Genomic DNA, 27,313 nt, shown 5'->3' with positions numbered 1-27,313 from the left:
ATACAGAAAATTAAATAAATTCTGTAAAAAGCAAATCAAGGCAGCAAAGATTGAGACAGAGAGACTCATTGCCAGAGAGAGTAAAAATAATCCCAAAATATTCTTTAACTATATAAATAGTAAGAAACTAAAAAATGACAGTGTTGGCCCCCTTAAAAATAGTCTGGGTGAAATGGTGGATGAGGATGAGGAAAAAGCCAATATGCTAAATGACTTTTTTTCATCAGTATTTACAAAAGAAAATCCCATGGCAGACAAAATGACTAGTGATAAAAATTCCCCATTAAATGTCACCTGCTTAACCCAGCAGGAAGTACGGCGGCGTCTAAAAATCACTAAAATTGACAAATCTCCGGGCCCGGATGGGATACACCCCCGAGTACTGCAGGAACTAAGTACAGTCATTGATAGACCATTATTTTTAATCTTTAAAGACTCCATAATAACAGGGTCTGTACCACAGGACTGGCGTATAGCAAATGTGGTGCCAATATTCAAAAAAGGGACAAAAACTGAACTCGGTAATTATAGGCCAGTAAGCTTAACCTCTACTGTGGGTAAAATCCTGGAGGGCATTCTAAGGGATGCTATGCTGGAGTATCTGAAGAGGAATAACCTCATGACCCAGTATCAGCACGGGTTTACTAGGGACCGTTCATGTCAGACTAATTTGATCAGCTTCTATGAAGAGGTAAGTTCCGGACTGGACCAAGGGAACCCAGTGGACGTAGTGTATATGGACTTTTCCAAAGCTTTTGATACGGTGCCACACAAAAGGTTGTTACATAAAATGAGAGTAATGGGGATAGGGGAAAATATGTGTAAGTGGGTTGAGAGCTGGCTCAGGGATAGGAAACAAAGGGTGGTTATTAATGGAGCACACTCGGACTGGGTCGCGGTTAGCAGTGGGGTACCACAGGGGTCAGTATTGGGCCCTCTTCTTTTTAACATATTTATTAATGACCTTGTAGGGGGCATTCAGAGTAGAATTTCAATATTTGCAGATGACATTAAACTCTGCAGGGTAATCAATACAGGGGAGGACAATTTTATATTACAGGATGATTTATGTAAACTAGAAGCTTGGGCTGATAAATGGCAAATGAGCTTTAATGGGGATAAATGTAAGGTCATGCACTTGGGTAGAAGTAATAAGATGTATAACTATGTGCTTAATTCTAAAACTCTGGGCAAAACCGTCAATGAAAAAGACCTGGGTGTATGGGTGGATGACAAACTCATATTCAGTGGCCAGTGTCGGGCAGCTGCTACAAAGGCAAATAAAATAATGGGATGTATTAAAAGAGGCATAGATGCTCATGAGGAGAACATAATTTTACCTCTATACAAGTCACTAGTTCGACCACACTTAGAATACTGTGCACAGTTCTGGTCTCCGGTGTATAAGAAAGACATAGCTGAACTGGAGCGGGTGCAGAGAAGAGCAACCAAGGTTATTAGAGGACTGGGGGGTCTGCAATACCAAGATAGGTTATTACACTTGGGGCTATTTAGTTTGGAAAAACGAAGACTAAGGGGTGATCTTATTTTAATGTATAAATATATGAGGGGACAGTACAAAGACCTTTCTGATGATCTTTTTAATCATAGACATGAGACAGGGACAAGGGGGCATCCTCTACGTCTGGAGGAAAGAAGGTTTAAGCATAATAACAGACGTGGATTCTTTACTGTAAGAGCAGTGAGACTATGGAACTCTCTGCCGTATGATGTTGTAATGAGTGATTCATTAATTAAATTTAAGAGGGGACTGGATGCCTTTCTGGAAAAGTATAATGTTACAGGGTATATACACTAGATTCCTTGATAAGGCGTTGATCCAGGGAACTAGTCTGATTGCCGTATGTGGAGTCGGGAAGGAATTTTTTTCCCCATGGTGGAGTTACTCTTTGCCACATGGGTTTTTTTTGCCTTCCTCTGGATCAACATGTTAGGGCATGTTAGGTTAGGCTATGGGTTGAACTAGATGGACTTACAGTCTTCCTTCAACCTTAATAACTATGTAATCGGAATGTGGCAGGAGTATGCACAACGCATACTTGCAATCATACTTAAGATCGAACAACACCTTTAAGTGTGAATAAAGTAAAATAATGTCCTTTTCTTGTTTTTACAAACTCTTACTTTATACATCCATTGTGTCTGTCACAACGTGCAAGAGGCACTTTCACCAAACATCTGGAGTACACCACTAAGAGAGATCCCGACTCCTTGTCAACTTCCAGACCGACAATTCTCTGTTCTTCTTCCTTCTCACCACACCTGCAAACAGGCAGAAAAAGTTGTCAAACTTCTATGGTATGTATCTGGTATATCTATAGTATGTATCTATCTATCAATCAATCAATCACATATCTATTTAATATCTATCTAATACATATCACATATCTAACTATACCATATCTATCTATCTATCTATCTATCTATCTATCTATCTATCTATCTATCTATCTATCTATTTCATATCTATCTATTTATCTCATAACTATCTATCTATCTATCTACCTATCTCAAAGCTGTCCATCTATCTCATATCTATCTATCTATCTATCTATCTATCTATCTATCTATCTATCTAGCTATCTATCACCTATATATCTATATATCTATCAATGGTCATGGCTGGAAGTGTTGGCACCCTTGAAATTGTTCCAGAAAATGAAGCATTTGTGCCAGCAAATTATTGCAATTACACGTTTTGTTATATATATATATATATATGTTTATTTCCTTTGTGCGTATTGCAACAACACATAAAAACATAGGAAAAAAGTCAAATTGGATATCATTTCACACAAAACCCCCAAAAATGGGCCAGACAAAATTGTTGCCTCCTTTCCAAAACTGTTGGTAACAACTTTGCTTCAAACACGTGATGTTCATTCAAGTTCACCTGTAGCAAGTAAGAGGGGTGGGCAATAAGAAATTCACACGTGAAACCAGATTAAAAGTGGGGAAATTGATTTTTGCATTGTGTGTCTGTGTGTGTGCCACACTAAGCATGGGGAACAGAAAGAGGAGAAGAGAACTGTCTGAGGACTTGAGAACCAAAATTATTGAAAAATATCAACAAACTCAAGGTTAGAAGTCCATCTCCAGAGATGCTGATGTTCCTTTTTCCACGATGTGCAACATAATCAAGAAGTTTGCAACCCATGGCACTGTAGCTAATCACCATGGACATGGTTGGCACAGAAATATTGATGAAAGGTTGCAACACAGGATAGTTTGGATGGTGGATAAGCAGCCTCAATCAAGTTCCAAAGACATTCAAGCTGTCCTGCAGGCTCAGGGTGCATCAGTGTCAGCGTGAACTATCTGTGGACATTTGAATGAAATGAAACGATATGGCAGGAATCCCCGGCGGACCCCACTGCTGACACAAACATTAAAATGCTAGACTGCAGTTTGCCAGTGGCCAGTGTCAGGCAGCTGCTGAAAGGCTAATAAAATAACGGGATGCATTAAAAGAAGCATAGATGCTCATGACAAGAACACAGTTTTGACTCTACAGAGTACGGCCACACTTAGAATACTGTGTACAATAATGGTCTCCAATGTATATGAAGTATATAGATGATATTATAAAGCTAATATTTCAGGTTATGCGTACTAGGTCCTCTGATGGGACGTTGATCCAGGGAATTAGTCTGCTTGACATACAGTATGTGGAGTCAGGAAGGAAATTTTGCTCCTAATATGGGGCAATTAAAATCTGCCTCATGGGTTTTTGCTTTCCTCTAGTTTGATATGTTAGGTTACAGGTTGAACTCAATAGACCTGTGTCTTCTTTCAACATTAAAACTATGAAACCATTAAATACATTTCATATGTCTTGAATAATACTTTTTAGGATAAAACGTCTTCACAAACCTAGCTACTGACATACCTGTCTGCAGGGTATGTCTGGATCTCTTCGAGCAGGATACTGTTTTTGTATATATCGCTTTCAAATACACCCAGTTTGGGAGTGAGAAGATACTTTAGGACAATTCCAGAGTTGGAGCCAAGAAAAATAACAGTTTCATTCCCAAAAAGACCAGAAGATGCATCCACAGCAATGTGAGTTAGCAGGTCCCTGAAAAGTTACACAACAAAATTCACTTTTGATGAATTTCTCAACTGCCATTTCCCCACTAAAACGCCATGCTACATTTTGCCATTTGACAATTAAAGCTCAGAACATGACAAGATGATTTATGGTAATTTTCTAAATTCCAACTGTTTAGTTCCCATAAAGTACTAGTACTAATAAGAATATACAAGACAGTTTTATTTGTTCTGTTTGCCGACACATACTGAACCTTTCGAACATATGCCAAAATTACACTCTTTTCATATACCTAGGCCTCACAGTCTATGCACACTTTTGACTTATATGTTGGCAGATCAAGAAGCATCACAAACATATTTTGTAACAGAGCCGACATGACTGGCCATCCAATTGGCTCATTTGTTATAACTGTGAACGTTTCGCCAGTGAACTTACTCATATGCTTGCACCAACAATAGTGGACATCTTTACTCTTTCAAACTCATAAAAAAAGAGAACTCATTTACATCAATATTGCATTCTTATATTCAATATTAAACAAAATTTATTGTTTGCTTAAATTATGCTTAAAATGGTGCAAAGTTTAAAGTAATGTTATATTGTGATTGTATGGGCTCAGGGAAAGCGACATCTTAACTCCGAAATTACTTGCTCATTTTGGGCAATTGGGACAAAACAAGTTTTTTTTTGTCAATGTAGCTGAATAAGGGCTTGGATTTTTTCAGGTGAGTATTCATCAGTGGTAGGATTTTGAGGCACATATAACATATTACTAAATGTTTATTAATTCGTTATAGGGTGAAATAGAAAAAAAATCTTTTATTCTGCGGGACAGCATGATTTAGGCGACACCAAACTTGTACGTTTTTAATTTACGATTTATGACATTTGAACGATAAATACACTGTTTGAAATAAACAAACATTTGTATTTGTGCTGTCAAAGGTTTTACAACTTTCCATCAATGGAGCTGTATGAGGCCTTCTTTTTTTGAATAACAAGGAGTATTATTTATTGGTACCATTTTGGTATGTGTACAGCTTTTTGATCACTTTACATTTGTTTGTAAGGTGTAATGAAACAAATTCATCCCAATGCAATTCTGGCGTTGTTTTTTCTAATTTTCTTTGCAGCGTTCACTATTCAGGATAAATAATGGCATAATGTTATAGTAGCTGTATTACATTTGCGGCAATACCAAATTTGTAACATTTTTCAACTACATTTATTTTTTCCAGATGAAAGTATAATTGTCATTATATACATTTTATATTTTATTTTTTATATATGACAGGCGTTACATAGTGATGGCGATCCAGGACCCAAAACCAACCGATCAGCAGCACTGTACTACACCCATCATATATAAAAACTTTTAGATAATGACAGTGACATTTTAAATAATTTTTATTGAGAAAATTAGGATTTTGGTGTTTGTAATAATTCTCTTTTAAACACACAAAAAACTATTTTTTTTTTAAATATTTCAGTCTCTTAAGGGGACTTGGACATGCAAGCATATGATCAAATTAGTAATACACAGCACTACCATAGCAGTGTTGTTCATTACACTATTCTTTCATTGCTTCACTGACAGGCAGCCTACCAGGCCTCACCTCCGGTGGGATCTGATTGGCTGCGGGGGTGGCACTTGGCTGAGGGAGTGCTTTCACTCTATCAAACTTCTCATGTACCGCTGTTACCATTGACAGTGGCATATGAGGGATTAAACTGCAGGGATGGGTAAGAACACCAATCCTAGCGGTTACAGAAGGAACCCAGTTGTGTGTAACATTCGGCCTTCTGCAGCTCACTGGTACAGAAGCTGGACCATGTTATCAGCATGAAGAACATATCCATCCCAGAGCACAAAGTGATATGCCAAATAGTATAAAGGAGTTCAAGAGAAACTGTTGTTTTAATTTTTATTTTGCAATTTGTGCACAGATTTTCCCATACTGAGATAGAAGTGGCAATTTTAGCTCATAAACTTCTATATAGAGGAGAGTAGAGGAGAGTTGGAGAACCTCGAGGTAGACACAGAAACTCTACTGCAATTACTCCTAGAACAACAAGACTTTAAGAGAGTTCCAAACCTACTGAAACACATTCCTAAAGACTTTAAACAAAACTTAACAGCTGATACATGAGGCCCGATCCACGAGCAGCATGTATCAGACGCTAGCTGTATGATGTCAGCCAAGTATGTTTGACTTTGAAATGCTGAGGCGCTTCAGAGAAAACATACTTTAAGAGCTGTGACAAAATCATAGGCAGTTTCTCCCTGCCCATTGCAAATGACTGATGGGTCTCTCCCTGCCACTCAAGATTAGTGAGGGGGAAGAAGCCGCAGGGGACCCGTCTGTTTGACTGTTCTTCCATGCGGCTTGGTCCCTGACTGTAGTAACATTTCTAGTGGAGGAGCACTGCAGTTGTAAGATGTGCTTAATTAATTCACAGGTGGGCTAACTTAACCCCATTCCCACCCAAGTTGTATCCATATGTCCCTGTGACCTGGCACGACCCGGCGATTTTGCACGCACAGAAGCTGTGCACACGAAGATCGCCTCCAAGTGTCAGCTGATTCTGACAGCTGCCACCCGCCACTCAGGGCCAGGAGCAGTCCCACATCACTCCCTGCACTTTAACCCCCTAAATGCTGCAATCAAAATCGATTGAAGCATTTCATGAACTGGCAGTCGGAAGATCCGCTGGATCGGAGACCACACAACGTCATCGCGTGGTTCCTGATCGTTGCCATGGTGGCCCAATGTCGTCAGAGCTAGCAAAGTTGCTTGATTATGCTCAGAGCATGATCAGCAAGTTTTCCTGTCAGTGCAGCACTGACAGTTTGCATAGCATGGGGAAGCTCCTGCATCTCTTTTGCTATACAAGTGATCAACCTGAAAGAAATGAAAGTCCCAAAGCGGAGCAAAATTAAAAAGTAAAAAAAACTTTAAAAAAAGCTTTTAAAAAATTGTAAAATATATACAGTACAGACCAAAAGTTTGGACACACCTTCTCATTTAAAGATTTTTCTGTATTTTCATGACTATGAAAATTGTACATTCACACTGAAGGCATCAAAACTATGAATTAACACATGTGGAATTATATACTTAACAAAAAAGTATGAAACAACTGCAATTATGTCTTATATTCTAGGTTCTTCAAGGTAGCCACCTTTTGCTTTGATGACTGCTTTGCACACTCTTAGCATTCTCTTGATGAGCTTCAATAGGTAGTCACCGGGAATGGTCTTCCAACAATCTTGAAGGAGTTCCCAGAGATGCTTAGCACTTGTTGGCCCATTTGCCTTCACTCTGCGGTCCAGCTCACCCCAAACCATCTCAATTGGGTTCAGGTCTGGTGACTGTGGAGGCCAGGTCATCTGGCGTATCACCCCATCATGCTCCTTCTTGGTCAAATAGCCCTTACACAGCCTGGAGGTGTTTGGAGTCATTGTCCTGTTGAAAAATAAATGATGGTCCAACTAAACGCAAACCGGATGGAATGGCATGCCTCTGTAAGATGCTGTGGTAGCCATGCTGGTTCAGTATGCCTTCAATTTTGAATAAATCCCCAACAGTGTCACCAGCAAGGCACCCCCAAACCATCACACCTCCTCCTCCATGCTTCACGGTGGGAACCAGACATGTAGAGTCCATCCGTTCACCTTTTCTGCGTCGCACAAAGACGGTGGTTGGAATCAAAGATCTCAAATTTGGACTCATCAGACAAAGCACAGATTTCCACTGGTCTAATGTCCATTCCTTGTGTTCTTTAGCCCAAACAAGTCTCTTCTGCTTGTTGCCTGTCCGTAGCAGTGGTTTCCTAGCAGCTATTTTACCATGAAGGCCTGCTGCACAAAGTCTCCTCTTAACAGTTGTTGTAGAGATGTGTCTGCTGTTAGAACTCTGTGTGGCATTGACCTGGTCTCTAATCTGAGCTGCTGTTAACCTGCGATTTCTGAGGCTGGTGACTCTGATAAACTTATCCTCAGAAGCAGAAGTGACTCTTGGTCTTCCTTTCCTGGGGCGGTCCTCATGTGAGCCAGTTTCTTTGTAGCGCTTGATGGTTTTTGCTACTGCACTTGGGGACACTTTCAAAGTTTTCCCAATTCTTCGGACTGACTGACCTTCATTTCATAAAGTAATGATGGCCACTCCTTTTTCTTTACTGAGCTGCTTTTTTCTTGCCATCATACAAACTCTAACAGTCTATTCAGTAGGACTATCAGCTGTGTATCCACCAGACTTCTGCACAACACAACTGATGGTCCCAACCCCATTTATAAGGCAAAAAATCCCACTTATTAAACCTGACAGGGCACACCTGTGAATTGAAAACCATTCTCGGTGACTACCTCTTGAAACTCATCAAGAGAATGCCAAGAGTGTGCAAAGCAGTCATCAAAGCAAAAGGTGGCTACTTTGAAGAACCTAGAATATAAGACATAATTTCAGTTGTTTCACACTTTTTTGTTAAGTATATAATTCCACATGTGTTAATTCATAGTTTTGGTGCATTCAGTGTGAATGTACAATTTTCATAGTCATAAAAATACAAAAAAAGCTTTAAATGAGAAGGTGTGTCCAAACTTTTGGTCTGTACTGCATATATATATATATATATATATATATATATATATATATATATATATAATATATATTTATTTATTTATTTAAATATATTTTCCCATAAATAAATATTTTTATGAAAAAAATATAGGCAATAGAAGTCACATATTTGGTATCGCCACATCTTGGATGACCCGATCTATAAAACTGTCTCACTAGTTAACCCATTAGTGAACACCATAAAAAAGGCAAACAACAATGCTTTATCATCATACTGTCGAACAAAAAGTGGAATAAAATGTGATAAAAAAGACAAATATAAATAAACATCATGCAGATGACAGTGTGGCAAACAATGGATGTTCAGGCCCCCCATTCATCAGAATGGGGTTCGGGTTTGAGTTTGAGTACTGTTCTTGTACGCGAACCAAACTTTTTAAAAAAATTAACGGCCAAACTTGCTGGACCCAAACATCCACGGGTTCGCCCATCATTAGTCCCTAAGCTTTCAGTCTATAATGCCTCCTGCTCCTAGGAGTTCTTAGTTGTATTGTCCATATCTTTACAATTGTCCTGATAATAAAAATAAATCCTTGAAATTGAGGAAACAAAACATTTAGCAATATATGGGATTACATAATAATTTTCATTTATACAGAGCAATCATATTCCGTTTTAAGCAAAAATATTTTTGTTACCGTGACAGTGTACGTGTTATCCACGGAAAACCTCCAACAGATGGAACAGAATCCTCCATTAAGGGATGTGACTTTACAAAATTGAGCACATCATCAGGGAGACTACGAGAAGAATCGTAGGGCATGGAAGGACGAACACAGCAACCTGGGCTGCAGAGCAATCCATGAAGCAAAGAAAACAATACAAAAGAAAAATATTAGCTTTGTAACTTAACATCTAAACTAAATACAAATCAAATTCTAAATATGAAATAAATACTGTATGTATATTGTAAGAGGGTCACTGGTAATGTGCTGGAGGAGAGATATGTTTCACTGAGGTTACTAGCTTCAGTGATGTGAACTTGGAAGTTTGCATTAGTATGTTATGTATTGAGAGGGTTTAATTGACCATGATAGGGCCAGGTTAGGGCCAGCTGTGGGGCGGAACGTCTGTTAACCATATCTCCACCCTAAGGCATTGTCCAGGAGGTAAATGTGAAACTTCTGGACTTAATGATTGTTCTGTGTGTGCTCTGGAGATGATGCTGACCTACAGAGCAGTACTCTTGCTAAAGAGAGCTGAACACTATCCTGAGCGAGCAGATCCCTGAAGTTATACAGACTGTAAAGGGTGCTGTTTGTTAAAGCCAACAAGATTGAATACAGCTATTTTTCTGTTGATCTGTTTTATGATGTATGTTTTAATAAACCAGCTGAAGATTTAAATGAAAAGTATTCCTGTGACTGCCTCATTAAGCAGCTGAGTAAGCCAATCTACTACAGCTGGTGCTATAAGTGCGTCCAAGATCCCCAGGAAGCTGTGGACAAGCTGTATGTCCTGAGTGAAGGCGGATTTAAAGATGGAACAGCGGTCGGACAAAATGGAGCAGCTGAGCAAGCACCTGGTCCAAAGTCAGCAGCAGCAGCAAGCCCAGTTTGAGACAAATTCCTGATACAACAGTTACAACTACAGAAGCAATGGCACATGGAACTCCTGGGAGGGGATGTCCGCAGCAAAGAGACCGCCCCAACCCCAAGTCCAGATGATGACTCTCACGTCCAGAAGGTGGTGAGATGTGCCTTGCAAAAGATGACCCAGGGGGACGATGTCAAGGCATTTTTGTCTGTATTTGAAAGGGTCGCAGAGCAGGAGAAGCTGCTGCTTGCACAGTGGCTAAAACCACAACACACAAGATAATAGGATAAAATAATCTAAAATATATACATACCTATATAGTAAGAAATATATAATATATAAAATATATCAAGTATGTGGTGAGGACAAGTGGTGACCACTCAGTGAAAGGGTGAAACTAAGACCAAAGCATAAATTGAAAGAAACAGAAATCCCAGACAAGAATCAGTATTAGTTAATCTTTATTTATATCTATGGCAGTAAGGCAAATCACAATAAATAGTTAAAAAAGAAAAGACAAACAGCGTGCACTTCAGGATATATAATAATAATCAAAACATAAAAGTCCTTACACATAAATTATTGACCCATCTACTTGGGCAACACTTCAGATACATGAAGAATACCATATATTTTTTGCTCACCCCTTCAAATGTATACCATTAGGGTATATTTTAATCTGGATTCCATAAAGATCATAAGGGTAAACATACATACAAGTATCAAAAACCAATAGAAATTATGATTTACCGTGTATATCGCTGTAACCTAGGTGGGATATAGAGAACCTCGCGCCCCGACGCGCGCGTTTCGCCCAGCTTCTTCCGAGAGTAAAATATACTCTCTGCGATGAGATATCCATATATACATTATCATATATTTGTTTGTGATAGCCTTAATGCCAAGTATACTTGTATAAGTCAGAACTAACACTTAACTTAACTAGTAACACTTAACAATGATAACGAGCATAATAAAATGTTTACATAGCAATCTGTAAAAATATCACAATAGTGCCATCTAGCGCTCATATATAGCTAAGATATTTTTATAAATTACAGCACTAGACACTTTATTGCTTTATTTTTGTATGTATACCAGATGGATTGTTGAACATATATTAACTTTAAAAATATAAAATAAACAAAGACTTTGTACGTAGATGCTATCTATGTAATAGGATGATCATTATATAGAGTAACCTCTGTTTTTCCAGTACCTTGCCTCTGAATTTTAACATAGTACTGTTTTTGTATGAATTAATAAAAAATTGTATTTAAAATGTTGTTGTAAAAGTATAAAAGTGCTCCATGTGCAAACGCTAAAAATAAAGTGTCAAAATAAGTACATCAATAACCAAATTGCACAAAGTGCAACAAAAGATAAAAATCAACACCAGTCATGCATGGATAACCGGAACAAGTGCTACACAGCAAGTGCCAATGAGGATGTGAACATTTTTTTTTTTAATATACAGGATACCTTGAGGGGTATAATATCCGTGTGCACACGCGCCCCGACGTGCGTTTCGGTAAGACTTCCTTCGTCAGGGGGAGTGCTGGAGCAGTGGGCAGTAGTGCTAGCACCCTATCTAATTGGTCAGCCCCAAAAGGCTTGTTATGACCTCGCATAACATGACTCAAAAGAATATGTCAAACTAAACACAGAAACACTGGCATGTTTGGGAGAGACTTTGTCTGTCAGGGCACAACTGGTCCGCGACTGGGTGTATTTCAATGACAACCTCCCTTGCTCCCAAATATTTGACTTGCTCAATCTTGTTCAGTAGTTTTTGCAGCCGGAATCCTCCACACCAGCCCAGATGGTGAAGCGCGTAGTAATGTACAGGTTTAATCACGCTCTCCCTAGACCAGTGCAGACCTAGGTTGCCCAGAGAGATCTTCAAAATGTGGATGACCTCGTTGGCCTAGTGTAAAGGTACCAGGTGGTCAAGAAATCATTAGGGGAAACTAGGGGTTATCGCATCTTTGTACTTGGGAACACAACAGTAGACTGATTAAAAAAGGGGCATTATAGCCACAATTGTCGAACATCCAAGGTCCCAAAGGTACGCTGATTGGTTACCAAGGCTAAGGGCTTAATTTCTTGGATGTGCCAGGGTCTGGGGCACATAGCCGTTCATTGTCCCATGTCCACTGAACTGATGGACTGCAGTCTAGGGTGCCGTGGTTCACATTATGTTTATCCGGCCTGCAGTGCAGACTGTGAACCAGGGAAGGGACGCAGACATGTCCCGTGACGATAAATGGAGTACTGGTATCTGGAATCGGGGAGCCTAGTGACCCTCATAAGGGCTACCCTCCTCCACCAGCTGATCCCCGGAAACATTGTGGGCATCTGCTGTATTCACGGTGACGCTAAGGACTACCCTGTCACAGGACTGACCATAGAAAACTAACTGCGGTGCTGAGTCCCATGAGGTCAGAGGTGGTCAAGGACCTGATACACCCAGTTATAATTGGGCGGGACTTTACCTTATTCTGGGATTTATGGTGAAAAAGGAGGTGCAAAGTGACTCAAATAAAAGCAGGTTAGCCCATAAAAAAACCCCATCGCAGTCGGAGGTGGATGGATTTTCACTTTGTGTCCTTGCAAGTGAGGAGGATGAGACAGCGACCCAGGAGGCCGACATCCCTGAGTTAAGGGCTTCTGGGGAGATCTTTGGGACTGCTCAACTGAAGAACCTTACGCTAGAAGAGGCATTTGATATTGTCACTGTGTTAAATGTGGTTGCTCAAAAGTCGGAGCCGACAGCAGGTCTCCACACTTTGCAGTAAATGGTCATTTACTATTTCGGGTGCCTAAGCTAGGGGGTGAGGTATTAGAACAACTGATTGTACAACTTTTGATGTAACCCCTTCTCATGTACAGCACCATGGAATTAATGGTGCTATATAACTAAATAATAATTGTACATGGGCCATGTAGTCATAGAGTGTTAGACCTGGTCCATTCTCAGTTGTTGGTGGTCATCTTTGTGTAGACAAGACCCAAGAGTGGATCCTTCATAGGTTTTACTGGCCCAGATGTCACCGAGGGATTTAAAACTATTGCCAGCTAAATTGCCAGCTAACCTTCCCAGTCTTTCACTTCCAGAGTCCTCTAGTGCTGCTACCCATTATAGAGGTCCAGTTCGACCGCACTGCCATGGATCTAGTCAGACTCTTTGTAAAGTTCACTTGAGGGCATCAATATAATCTGGTGTTCCTAGACTACGGGACATGGTACCCTTTAGAAACTCCTCAGCCAGAAGTATAGCCCTAGATCTGGTCCATACCTTTTCCCATACCAGCCTGCCAACAAGATCCCGATGAACCAAGGAACTTCATTCATATCCAAAGTGACAAGAGAGTTGTGAAAGGCCTCCCAGATTATGCAACTCAGGACATTGGTATGCCATCTGCAAATTGACAGCCTGGTGGAGAGGTTTAATGAAACCCTGAAAGTCATGCTCAAAGAGATTGTGGAGAAGGATGCTTGAGACTGGGACTGCCTACTCCCATGTCTGCTGTTTTCTATCAGGGAAGTTCCACAGGCCTCTACAGGGATCTCTCCATTTGAACTGTTGTATGGCCAGCACCCTCAAGGTCTCCTGGATGTTGCAAAGGAGACCGAGGAAGCAGAAGATACACCCCACCAGAGCATCATTGAGCATGTAGCCCAGATGCAGAAGAGTTACTGCCAGTTGTAAGAAAGTGCCTCCTCCAGGCACAAGAGGCTCAATCAAGGGTCTCACTAGCTCGGCAAGGCTAAGACGGTTTAGCCATAGAGATCAAGTTGAAGTGCTGATTCCCACAGTGGAAAGTAAATTTCTGGCTAAGTGGCAAGGGCAATACAAAGTGGTAAAAAAAAATCAGCGAAGTTAACTACAAGGTCCACCAGTCAGGCAGAACAAAACCTTATCAGGTCTACCATGTCAACCTACTCAAGCCAAGGCATGATAGGGAGCCAGTGGAAGCTCCATGCCTGGGGTCTAACCCCGGAGCCAATGTCGAGGATGTTGAGGTGACAGACACTATCACTGGCCCAGAAACAACAGTGCCAAGAACTTCTCCAGCAAAACCAAGATCTGTTTTCAGAGCTGCCAAGATGGACTCAGACCATGGAGCATGAAGTTCTGACGGAACAGCACATTCAAGTAAACGTTAAGCCTTACTGAATACTTGAAGCCTGCCGCGATGCTGTTTCACAGGAGGTGAGAAAATTGTTGAGCCTGGGAGTCAAAGGATCGAAGAATGGCTGGTCCAGTCCCACTGTCCCTGTGCTGAAGCCAAATAGAAAATGGTGGTTTTGTAATGATTATCATAAGCAGAATGAGGTGTCCAAGTCTGATGCATAGCTCATCGAGAGGTTGGGGTCAGCAAGATATTTCACCATTCATCATCCTTGATCAAATGAAGGGGTATTCGCAAAACCCCATGTCCCAAATGGCCAAGGAGTAGACGTCCTTCACTATATCTGATAGGTGTTTTCAATGCACATTTTGGTCTGCAAGGTGCCCCAGCCACCTTCCAGAGGTCATGGATGAGGTCTCAACTCCTCACAAGAAACACGCTGCAGTCTACCTAGATGTGAATGTGATATTCAGTCTGGATTGGGAAAGTCATCTTCAAAAGATCCAGATGGTAGAGGAATGCAGGGTTTATCATTAACTAGAAGAAGTGAGCCATGGAGAAGGAGGATGCCAAATACCTAGGCTATATCATCGGTAGGGGCGAAATCAAGGCACAGAAGAACAAGGTGGAGGCATTACAAAATTGGCAGCAACCAGTCTCCAAGAAGCAGGTTAGGGCATTTCTAAGACTTGTGGGATACTATCAGCGATTCATCCCTAATTTTGCCATGATAGCTGCACCCCTCACCGACCTCTTTAAGGGCACAAAGTCATTGATGGCCAATTATACTTCTGAAGTGGAGGCAAATTTTCAGGAGATAAAGGGAGCCCTGTATAAACAGCCAGTCTTTGTTGCACCGGACTTTAAAAAGGTCTTCGATGTCCAGATGGACGCTTCAGAGGTTGGGTTAGATGCCGTGTTGTCACAAGATATTAAATGGGGAGAAACATCCAATCCTATACCTATGTAGGAAACTCTCCTCCAGTGAAAAGAATTATGCTATATTGGAAAAATAAAGTTTGACCATAAAATGGGTGATTGTCCCTCTACGGTACAACCTGCTAGACCAAAAGTTCAGGTTAGTGTCAGACCATGCGCCCCTCAGATGGATGAAGGAACGGAATGGGAAAAATGCCCTGGTGACTAGGTGGTTTCTGGTGCTCCAGGACTTCAGCTTCCATGTGGAACATGGGCCAGGGAAACGACAAGCTAAAGCAGATGCCCTGTCGAGGCTTCCCTGTCTAATGACTGAAGGTGCCAAACACATGTTATGTGCTGAGAGGGGTTAATCAGCTATTATAGGGCCCGGGTGGTCTCTAACATAAAAATTGTAAACTGCACTTTTTTTGCAATTTCAATGTACTTGGAATTTTTTCCCTGCTTTCCAGTTTATCACATGATAAAAATAATGATTTCATTTAAAAGCACAACTCGTCCTGCACAAAAATAAGCTCTCATATGACTATGTGGATAGAAAAAGTTATGACTCTTTGGAAAAAGGGGAAGAAAAAACAAACAAGAAAAAACGGAAGATCGTCTTAGGGTGAAGGAATTAAGGAATCATGCTTTGCTAACAACACACATCAGGGTATTAGGAAAGGAGGAAGAGTTCATAACACTAAATCAAATTTACAATTCAAAATTTTCTTTTGATATATTGTACTCACCGTGGCTTTGGGACTAACTCCTCTGGAACAGGCGTCCATACAGAATCTGGAGTGCGCTGCTCTTTAAAGCGACCTGAGAATATCAAAGCCACTTGTTCCATGTCAAATACACAGACAGCAGAGCCCTGTATACTGGAAAAAGGCCAATATCCCACAATCAGTGATCAGTAAACAATCAGCATAGGGCCAAGTATACATGAAGTAGATTTTTCCACCTCCAGATTTCGCTGCAAATTGGCTTGTGTAACATACAGATTTCACACTGGCTACATTGAATAGTGACATCTGTCATGGAAATCTGCAGCTAAATAGCCATTATGCAGATTTGAAATCCACACCTCAGGTCAACTTCTGAATCCCAAATTCTACACCATATAAATGACGTTTGTTTCACCTCAGCAAATCCACAAGCCACAATTTTCTGACTCATGTTGACCTACTTTAATATTCCTATCGGAATTGGCTGTGTACATACCAGTGCTGAAACGAACTTCTTAGTTCTTTGCACACAGACTTGAGGCCATCAAAGATGCGGTTATATAGGTAGATCATGTGATAGAAAAGTTATAATGTTGTTAACTGCACTTAAAAAAGGGCTTTTCACCAATTTTTTCATGATGAACTGGATGCACCATGTACTTAAGGCTTCAGAGTGGAATAAAAGACCTTATAGCAAAAAACACTGATGGTGCTTCTTACTAACTGCTCATAAGGTCAGATTAGATCCCCAATGCTGCAGCTGGACTAGTGCAGATAAATATAAAGGTTCCAGTCTAAAAATGGTTAATTGAGGCAACTATATAAGCCAGCCACATTTAGCCTATAGCAATCCCTGAGGAAGGAAACCGTGTTTCCGAAAAGCGTTGGATGTATTCTCGTCCATATTTTCTTCTTGTGTTCCAAAGCTTCTCATTGATGTAATCTTGAAACTACCCCCTGGAGCTTGTCTGTTTAATGCACACTGTAGACATCTCAGTGAACGTTGCCAGCCGGAGCACTCCCCAGCTTGGAATGCATTATTTCATCTTGATCTTTGTGGGACATTACCACACTCTATTCAGCCTTCAGAACAACAGGTTTTTTATTTATAGCGGAGGATGTATTCTTGATTGCATTGTTTATGTATGAGCCAATGGACAACCATGTATAATTCTCTATGTGCCACATTTATGTAAAGGTAAGTTTTGAATGGTTATTAGTACACTCTGTGTACAGATTGTGAGCTTTCTGTATTTTAGGAATTTTCTATTTAATTTTACCTATTGGTATATGGGCAAATAACTATTTTCTTTTTAGAGTGGAATAAGATGCACTGAACGTAAAATACAAAGCCCAGAAGTGTGGAGCTACTAATTCCAGTTATTATTCCTACTATTCTGTGCTGTGTAATATATCTGCAGTGCCTATATCTTCTGCACACTCTGGCTAGCAGGACCTGTGGACTCAGGTCATGCGATTCTGATAAAATCATCAGAGTTCCTTCTGCGTGTCTATGTTGCTGCCTGTTTATGATTGGTCATTATCATACAGGTGGCAGAAGTACACGCCCCCAGTGAAAACTATCTAATAACACCCATGTGAACTTACTAAAAGTTGACTCATTAGGTGACAAATATGTAATTGTTAATATCTCCACAACGGAGAGGGGAAATATAAAAAAAAAGGTTTTAGTCCGCTCTGCAGCCACTATTATATTATGTGTCCAGTTCAACCTGAAAAATTTGATGGAAGGTCCTCTCAGCTCTCCAGGCACAAGTAGGTTTAAAATCCTAATACACAACATTTTTCCCAATAATATGTAACATGTTAATAAAATACCATTCATTGTATATTTAACCGCTCAGTGAATAGACTGGTTTAGTATGTATGTATGTATTAAGTTATGTATTCTAGGACTAAGAATGCAGTCTGAAATTCATAAGCAAGCTCAATTTTACTTGTATGATAAAGTTTGTCTTGTTTTTTTTTTTAATACAGATTAATGAACAGAATAAGCAAGCTCTTGCTATTGATTTCTACTATGTGACATATAAACTGTTAGGATTCTGCTCTACTTGCCAGTCTGAATGGTCATCACGTGACTACAAGTAAGCAAATTGCAAACCTGAACCCTAACAGATTGTAAATTACGCACTATTAGGATTCTGCAAGCTGCAGTGTTTGCAAATTTTTCTCAAGGGTTGGACAGCTCCTTGAATGGTCTATAGGGCCCACAAAAAAACAAGAGTTTTCTCTTCTAGAGAAGAGCTAATTTGCATTCTGTTACTAAGGTAATATTTTGTTTGAAATTTCCAAGTCACAATATATTCAAGAACAGATAAATATCCCTCAACTTTCAGAAAAAGGTTACCTGTTCGCTGGGGTAGAGAAAAGAGCAAGAATAACTGGTTTTCCTTGTAAAGTTAGGATTTCACTGGATGACTGTATTACATTGAAATAAAAATGAGAGTCTCCAGGGATGGAGCAGTTGAGCCGAGCTTTCAGGAAGGAAGTGAACTGCTTTTCCAAAACACGCTGAGATCCCCCCATATCATTTTTGCATACACGAGCGACACGCGACACAATCACCTGGAATATTCATAAATGCAATATTAGTGCATATGCAGTAAGAAAAGAGAAAAAAGGGAAGCAATACAGAACGATACATCAGTAATTGATATGATTCCACAGGAGGTTTCATACTTTAAAAGGAATGTGTCATCAGAAAATAATCTGCTGCTATTTAAATCAAGTTTTTCTTTTAAATGTATTTTTTTGTTGTTATTGTATTAAAGGAAATCTGTAAGCAGTTTTTTGCTACCTCATCTGAAAGCATTATATTCCCGTCCGTATCACTAACCGCTCACAAAAGCAGTGACACAGAAAGCACACATATTTTAAATATTTAAAAACAATCTTTTTATTAGACACATAAATATTTTTAAAATACAGCAAATATGAACCGAAATATCACAGAAGATCGGGACCGACAGACTACTGCTCAAATACAGCAAAGATATAAATACTAGGGATAAGCTGAGCAGCAAAGAACACTTATATACTGAAATAATGGATGATTATATTAAACCTCCATATAGATGGAGGATATCAACTCATATGCTGCAGCCATTAAATAGGATTAGAAGTAATGTCACCGCAAAAAATATACCTCTATTAGACAAATACCCTTGACAACATCATAGGGATTATAAGGTGCCGTGAACTTAGTCCTATATTAGGAAATGCCGTACTTACATTGCTGTATGAGGAGTGTCACGGTCCCTCTTACCCCGACGCGCGTTTCGTGCCACAACTTCTTCAGGGGACGCCCCCTGAAGAAGTTGTGGCACGAAACGCGCGTCGGGGTAAGAGGGACCGTGACACTCCTCATACAGCAATGTAAGTACGGCATTTCCTAATATAGGACTAAGTTCACGGCACCTTATAATCCCTATGATGTTGTCAAGGGTATTTGTCTAATAGAGGTATATTTTTTGCGGTGACATTACTTCTAATCCTATTTAATGGCTGCAGCATATGAGTTGATATCCTCCATCTATATGGAGGTTTAATATAATCATCCATTATTTCAGTATATAAGTGTTCTTTGCTGCTCAGCTTATCCCTAGTATTTATATCTTTGCTGTATTTGAGCAGTAGTCTGTCAGTCCCGATCTTCTGTGATATTTCGGTTCATATTTGCTGTATTTTAAAAATATTTATGTGTCTAATAAAAAGATTGTTTTTAAATATTTAAAATATGTGTGCTTTCTGTGTCACTGCTTTTGTGAGCGGTTAGTGATACGGACGGGAATATAATTAAGTGTTAGCATACAATAGTATTGGATCACCCTAATTTGATTGCTCATCTGAAAGCAGCCTGATGCAGGCAAAGATAAGCTGAATCCAATGATGTATCACTTAGGTTACTGGGTGTAGCCACTGACACACAATTGGAGGTTTAAGATTTAGTTTAAGCAGAGCTGAGAAAGCTAACCCCACCCACACCAGGCTCTGTATATACATCGTCTACAGACAGTGAGCTGCTTATCACAGGAGGGGGTGTGTAAGACACACACGCAAAGTTGCCATGACATATCCTTATGTCCAAGGTTGGTAAGCACCAGCCAACCTGGAAGTATGTGTTACGTGTCGAGTTCCCGCCGCTGCACAGGGGGAATCTCGAGCCACCTCTGTTGCAGTGTCCCTTTCTTCTTCAGCCGCAGTGGAGCCTGCTAAGCGGAGACGTTGGTCCCAGCGTCTGGCTCAGTCAGATACTGTGCGCTTGGTTACTGCTGATCTTCCAGGCTCAGCCATTGTAACCAGCGCTCTTCAGCGGCGAGCAGACGCTCCTGGGACTAAGTCCTGCTTTTCTGCTACTGAGCATGCCCAAGGGACGACCTCTCATTGGAGGTCGGGGGTCACATGCTCAGGTCCTGAAGCAGTTCCTATTGGACCACTAGGAAGGTCCTGGAGAGCTTTCTCTATAAAAGGTTCGCATGGCTGCATGGCCATGTGCTAGTATCAACTTATGTTTATGAGCGTATGAGCTTACCTACTTGGTGGTCTGTGTCAGCATGTGCTCAGGGTCGGCTGTATAGCCACTAGAATTCTGGCACCTCCGGAGAGGAGTTGTTTGTGTGCTGTTGCTGACTGAACGACCACTGTATGCTACCAGCTCCGTTAGTGAGCTGTGATCCTCTGTGAGGTTAACAGAGCACAGCGTTACCTTTAATACCGGCGACTGTGTGAAGCAACAGAGTTCACTCCTATACAGATCGGGTGACGGAACCTGTGTCTATTCAGGCGTAGTACCGCCATATAATGCCGCCATCTACTAGCAGCAGGTTCCACTCCTGCACGGTGGACTCCGGGCTGCGAACACACCTAAACTATCTCCATTGTCATGATTCTCAATGGCGAGAGAACATAGCCCAGCATATATGAGAACTAGCTCTTGGAAGATGGAAACTATACTGACCATGAACTAAACCTGCCGCACAACTAGAAGTGGCCGGGTAGCATGCCTACGTTTTTTAACCCTAGACGCCCAGCGCCAGCCGGAGAACTACCTAATCCTAGCAGAGGAAAAGACAGTCCTGGCTCACCTCTAGAGAAATTTTCCCAAAAGGCAGACAGAGGCCCCCACATATATTGGCGGTGATTTTAGATGAAATGACAAACGTAGTATGAAAATAGGTTTAGCAAAATCGAGGTCCGCTTTCTAGATAGCAGGAAGACAGAAAGGACACTTTCATGGTCAGCAGAAAACCCTATCAAAACACCATCCAGAAATTCCTTTAAGACTCTAGCATTAACTCATAACACCAGAGTGGCAATTTCCGATCACAAGAGCTTTCCAGACACAGTAACGAAACAGCAGCTGTGAACAGGAACAAAATGCAAAAACACACAAGGACAAAAGTCCAACTTAGCTGGGAGTTGTCTAGTAGCAGGAACAAGCACAGAAGGCTTCTGATTACATTGTTGACCGGCAAGAAACTGACAGAGGAGCAAGGTTATATAGCGACTCCCACATCCTGATAGGAGCAGGTGAACAGAGGGGATGATGCACACAAGTTCAATTCCACCAGTGGCCACCGGGGGAGCCCAGAATCCAATTTCACAACAGTACCCCCCCTCAAGGAGGGGGCACCGAACCCTCACCAGAACCACCAGGGCGATCAGGATGAGCCCTATGAAAGGCACGGACAAGATCGGAGGCATGAACATCAGAGGCAGTGACCCAAGAATTATCCTCCTGACCGTATCCCTTCCATTTGACCAGATACTGGAGTCTCCGTCTGGAAACACGAGAGTCTAAGATCTTTTCCACAACGTACTCCAACTCACCCTCAACCAACACCGGAGCAGGAGGCTCAACGGAAGGCACAACCGGTACCTCATACCTGCGCAACAATGACCGATGAAAAACATTATGAATCGAAAAGGATGCAGGGAGGTCCAAACGGAAGGACACAGGGTTAAGAATCTCCAATATCTTGTACGGGCCGATGAACCGAGGCTTAAACTTAGGAGAAGAAACCCTCATAGGGACAAAACGAGAAGACAACCACACCAAGTCCCCAACACAAAGCCGAGGACCAACACGACGACGGCGGTTGGCAAAAAGCTGAGTCTTCTCCTGGGACAACTTCAAATTGTCCACCACCTGCCCCCAAATCTGATGCAACCTCTCCACCACAGCATCCACTCCAGGACAATCCGAAGATTCCACTTGACCGGAGGAAAATCGAGGATGAAACCCCAAATTACAGAAAAACGGGGACACCAAGGTGGCAGAGCTGGCCCGATTATTGAGGGCGAACTCCGCCAAAGGCAAAAAAGCAACCCAATCATCCTGATCCGCAGACACAAAACACCTCAAATATGTCTCCAAGGTCTGATTAGTCCGCTCGGTCTGGCCATTAGTCTGAGGATGGAAAGCAGACGAAAAAGACAAATCTATGCCCATCCTAGCACAGAATGCCCGCCAAAATCTAGACACGAATTGGGTCCCTCTGTCAGAAACGATATTCTCAGGAATACCATGCAAACGAACAACATTTTGAAAAAACAGAGGAACCAACTCGGAAGAAGAAGGCAACTTAGGCAAGGGAACCAGATGGACCATCTTAGAGAAACGGTCACACACCACCCAGATGACAGACATCTTCTGAGAAACAGGCAGATCCGAAATAAAATCCATCGAGATGTGCGTCCAAGGCCTCTTCGGGATAGGCAAGGGCAACAACAATCCACTAGCCCGAGAACAACAAGGCTTGGCCCGAGCACAAACGTCACAAGACTGCACAAAGCCTCGCACATCTCGTGACAGGGAAGGCCACCAGAAGGACCTTGCCACCAAATCCCTGGTACCAAAGATTCCAGGATGACCTGCCAACGCAGAAGAATGAACCGCAGAGATGACTCTACTGGTCCAATCATCAGGAACAAACAGTCTACCAGGTGGGCAACGATCAGGTCTATCCGCCTGAAACTCCTGCAAGGCCCGCCGCAGGTCTGGAGAAACGGCAGACAATATCACTCCATCTTTAAGGATACCTGTGGGCTCAGAATTACCAGGGGAGTCAGGCTCAAAACTCCTAGAAAGGGCATCCGCCTTAACATTCTTAGAACCCGGTAGGTACGACACCACAAAATTAAACCGAGAGAAAAACAACGACCAGCGCGCCTGTCTAGGATTCAGGCGCCTGGCAGACTCAAGGTAAATTAAATTTTTGTGGTCAGTCAATACCACCACCTGATGTCTGGCCCCCTCAAGCCAGTGACGCCACTCCTCAAAAGCCCACTTCATGGCCAAAAGCTCCCGATTCCCAATATCATAATTCCGCTCGGCGGGCGAAAATTTACGGGAAAAAAAAGCACAAGGTCTCATCACGGAGCAGTCGGAACTTCTCTGCGACAACACCGCCCCAGCTCCGATTTCAGAAGCGTCGACCTCAACCTGAAAAGGAAGAGCAACATCAGGCTGACGCAACACTGGGGCGGAAGAAAAGCGGCGCTTGAGCTCCCGAAAGGCCTCCACACCATCAGGGGACCAATCAGCAACATCAGCACCCTTCTTAGTCAAATCAGTCAATGGTTTTACAACATCAGAAAAACCAGCAATAAATCGACGATAAAAGTTAGCAAAGCCCAAAAATTTCTGAAGACTCTTAAGAGAAGAGGGTTGCGTCCAATCACCAATAGCCTGAACCTTGACAGGATCCATCTCGATGGAAGAGGGGGAAAAAATGTATCCCAAGAAAGAAATCTTTTGAACCCCAAAAACACACTTAGAACCCTTCACACACAAGGAATTAGACCGCAAAACCTGAAAAACCCTCCTGACCTGCTGGACATGAGAGTCCCAGTCATCCGAAAAAATCAGAATATCATCCAGATACACAATCATAAATTTATCCAAATAATCGCGGAAAATGTCATGCATAAAGGACTGGAAGACTGAAGGGGCATTTGAAAGACCAAAAGGCATCACCAAATACTCAAAATGGCCCTCGGGCGTATTAAATGCGGTTTTCCACTCATCCCCCTGCTTGATTCGCACCAAATTATACGCCCCACGGAGATCAATCTTAGAGAACCACTTGGCCCCCTTTATACGAGCAAACAAATCAGTAAGCAGTGGTAACGGATATTGATATTTAACCGTGATTTTATTCAAAAGTCGATAATCAATACACGGCCTCAAAGAGCCGTCTTTCTTAGACACAAAGAAAAAACCGGCTCCTAAGGGAGATGACGAAGGACGAATATGTCCCTTTTCCAAGGACTCCTTTATATATTCTCGCATAGCAGCGTGTTCAGGCACAGACAGATTAAATAAACGACCCTTAGGGTATTTACTACCCGGAATCAAGTCTATGGCACAATCGCACTCCCGATGCGGAGGTAGTGAACCAACCTTGGGTTCTTCAAAAACGTCACGAAAGTCAGACAAGAATTCAGGAATCTCAGAGGGAATAGATGATGAAATGGAAACCAAAGGTACGTCCCCATGAGTTCCTTTACATCCCCAGCTTAACACAGACATAGCTCTCCAGTCGAGGACTGGGTTATGAGATTGCAGCCATGGCAATCCCAGCACCAAAACATCATGTAGATTATACAGCACCAGAAAGCGAATAACCTCCTGGTGATCCGGATTAACACGCATAGTCACTTGTGTCCAGTATTGTGGTTTATTACTAGCCAATGGGGTGGAGTCAATCCCTTTCAGAGGTATCGGAGCCTCCAGTGGCTCCAAATCATACCCACAGCGTTTGGCAAAGGACCAATCCATAAGACTCAAAGCAGCGCCAGAGTCGACATAGGCGTCCGCGGTAATAGATGACAAAGAACAAATCAGGGTCACAGATAGAATAAACTTAGACTGTAAAGTGCTAATTGAAACAGACCTGTCAGGCTTCTTAGTACGCTTAAAGCATGCTGATATAACATGAGTTGAATCACCACAATAGAAGCACAACCCATTTTTTCGTCTAAAATTCTGCCGCTCGCTTCTGGACAGAATTCTATCACATTGCATATTTTCTGGCGTTTTCTCAGTAGACACCGCCAAATGGTGCACAGGTTTGCGCTCCCGCAGACGCCTATCGATCTGAATAGCCATCGTCATGGACTCATTCAGACTCGCAGGCACAGGCAACCCCACCATAACATCCTTAATGGCATCAGAGAGACCTTTTCTGAAAATCGCCGCCAGGGCGCACTCATTCCACTGAGTAAGCACAGACCATTTGCGGAATTTTTGGCAGTATATTTCAGCTTCATCTTGCCCCTGAGACAAGGACATCAAGGCCTTTTCCGCCTGAAGCTCTAAATGAGGTTCCTCATAAAGCAACCCCAAGGCCAGAAAAAACGCATCCACATTGAGCAACGCAGGATCCCCTGGTGCCAATGCAAAAGCCCAGTCTTGAGGGTCGCCCCGGAGCAAGGAAATTACAATCCTGACCTGCTGTGCAGGGTCTCCGGCAGAGCGAGACTTCAGGGACAAAAACAATTTGCAATTATTTTTAAAATTTTGAAAGTGAGATCTATTCCCCGAGAAGAATTCAGGCAAAGGAATTCTAGGCTCAGACATAGGTGCATGAACAACAAAATCTTGCAAATTTTGTACCTTTGTGGCGAGATTATTCAAACCTGTAGCTACACTCTGAAGATCCATTTGAAACAGGTGAACACAGAGCCATTCAAGGATTAGAAGGAGAGAAAGAGAGGAAGGCTGCAGTATAGGCAGACTAGCAAGTGATTCAATTAAGAGCACACTCAGAACTAGAGGGAAAAAAAAAAAAAAAAATTGTAGCAGACTTCTTTTTTCTCTCCTTTCTCAGCCAGTAATTTAACCCTTTTTTGGGCCGGTCAAACTGTCATGATTCTCAATGGCGAGAGAACATAGCCCAGCATATATGAGAACTAGCTCTTGGAAGATGGAAACTATACTGACCATGAACTAAACCTGCCGCACAACTAGAAGTGGCCGGGTAGCATGCCTACGTTTTTTAACCCTAGATGCCCAGCGCCAGCCGGAGAACTACCTAATCCTAGCAGAGGAAAAGACAGTCCTGGCTCACCTCTAGAGAAATTTTCCCAAAAGGCAGACAGAGGCCCCCACATATATTGGCGGTGATTTTAGATGAAATGACAAACGTAGTATGAAAATAGGTTTAGCAAAATCGAGGTCCGCTTTCTAGATAGCAGGAAGACAGAAAGGACACTTTCATGGTCAGCAGAAAACCCTATCAAAACACCATCCAGAAATTCCTTTAAGACTCTAGCATTAACTCATAACACCAGAGTGGCAATTTCCGATCACAAGAGCTTTCCAGACACAGTAACGAAACAGCAGCTGTGAACAGGAACAAAATGCAAAAACACACAAGGACAAAAGTCCAACTTAGCTGGGAGTTGTCTAGTAGCAGGAACAAGCACAGAAGGCTTCTGATTACATTGTTGACCGGCAAGAAACTGACAGAGGAGCAAGGTTATATAGCGACTCCCACATCCTGATAGGAGCAGGTGAACAGAGGGGATGATGCACACAAGTTCAATTCCACCAGTGGCCACCGGGGGAGCCCAGAATCCAATTTCACAACACTCCATATTTACTCGGTGCTTTCTGCCAGCCCTAACAGTATGGATATATCAAAGGTCATAAAGGGGTTAAAATGCCGGGAATAATCATTTCAATAATTTTCTGTTCGTAAACATGTTGTTAGTGAACATGAAACCAATACTAGTATTGGTATAATCCCCGTATTTAATAACGTGTCACCAGTAGTGATGAGCGAATATGCTCATTGCTCGGGTTTTCCCGAGAACGCTCAGGTGACCTCCGAGTATTTGTTAGTGTTCAGAGATTAACCCCTTCCTAACGTCGGACGGGATAGTACGTCCGACGTCAGGTCCCCTGCTTTGATGCAGGGCTCCGCGGTGAGCCCGCATCAAAGTCGGGACATGTCAGCTGTTTTGAACAGCTGACATGTGCCCGCAATAGCGGCGGGTGAAATCGCGATTCACCCGCCGCTATTAACTAGTTAAATGCCGCTGTCAAACGCAGACAGCGGCATTTAACTACCGCATCCGTCCGGGCGGCCGGAAATGACGTCATCGCCGACCCCCGTCACATGATCGGGGGTCGGCGATGCTTCAGTATTGTAACCATAGAGGTCCTTGAGACCTCTATGGTTACTGATCGCCGGTAGCTGTGAGCGCCACCCTGTGGTCGGCGCTCACAGCACACCTGATTTTCTGCTG

General features: G+C 42.0%; 1 protein-coding gene across 3 annotated transcripts in view; it reads right to left on the bottom strand.

The window, feature by feature from the left end:
• The window catches only part of SEMA6B (semaphorin 6B), a 174,916-nt gene that overhangs the window by 30,424 nt on the left and 117,179 nt on the right, over window positions 1-27,313 (bottom strand). For all 3 annotated transcript variants that reach the window (XM_077273122.1, XM_077273115.1, XM_077273106.1), the window contains exons 10-14: window positions 18,405-18,622; window positions 16,055-16,186; window positions 9,354-9,503; window positions 3,911-4,099; window positions 2,146-2,283 (exon numbers count right to left, since the gene is read on the bottom strand). In XM_077273122.1, the coding sequence (XP_077129237.1) occupies window positions 2,146-2,283; window positions 3,911-4,099; window positions 9,354-9,503; window positions 16,055-16,186; window positions 18,405-18,622 (827 nt within the window). The remainder of the gene's footprint in view (window positions 1-2,145; window positions 2,284-3,910; window positions 4,100-9,353; window positions 9,504-16,054; window positions 16,187-18,404; window positions 18,623-27,313) is intronic.

The sequence above is a fragment of the Ranitomeya variabilis genome, chromosome 1 (genome assembly GCF_051348905.1).
Source record: "Ranitomeya variabilis isolate aRanVar5 chromosome 1, aRanVar5.hap1, whole genome shotgun sequence".
Taxonomy (NCBI): domain Eukaryota; kingdom Metazoa; phylum Chordata; class Amphibia; order Anura; family Dendrobatidae; genus Ranitomeya; species Ranitomeya variabilis.
The sequence above is the reverse complement of the archived record's forward strand: the minus strand, read 5'-3'. Positions and strand labels throughout refer to the sequence as shown.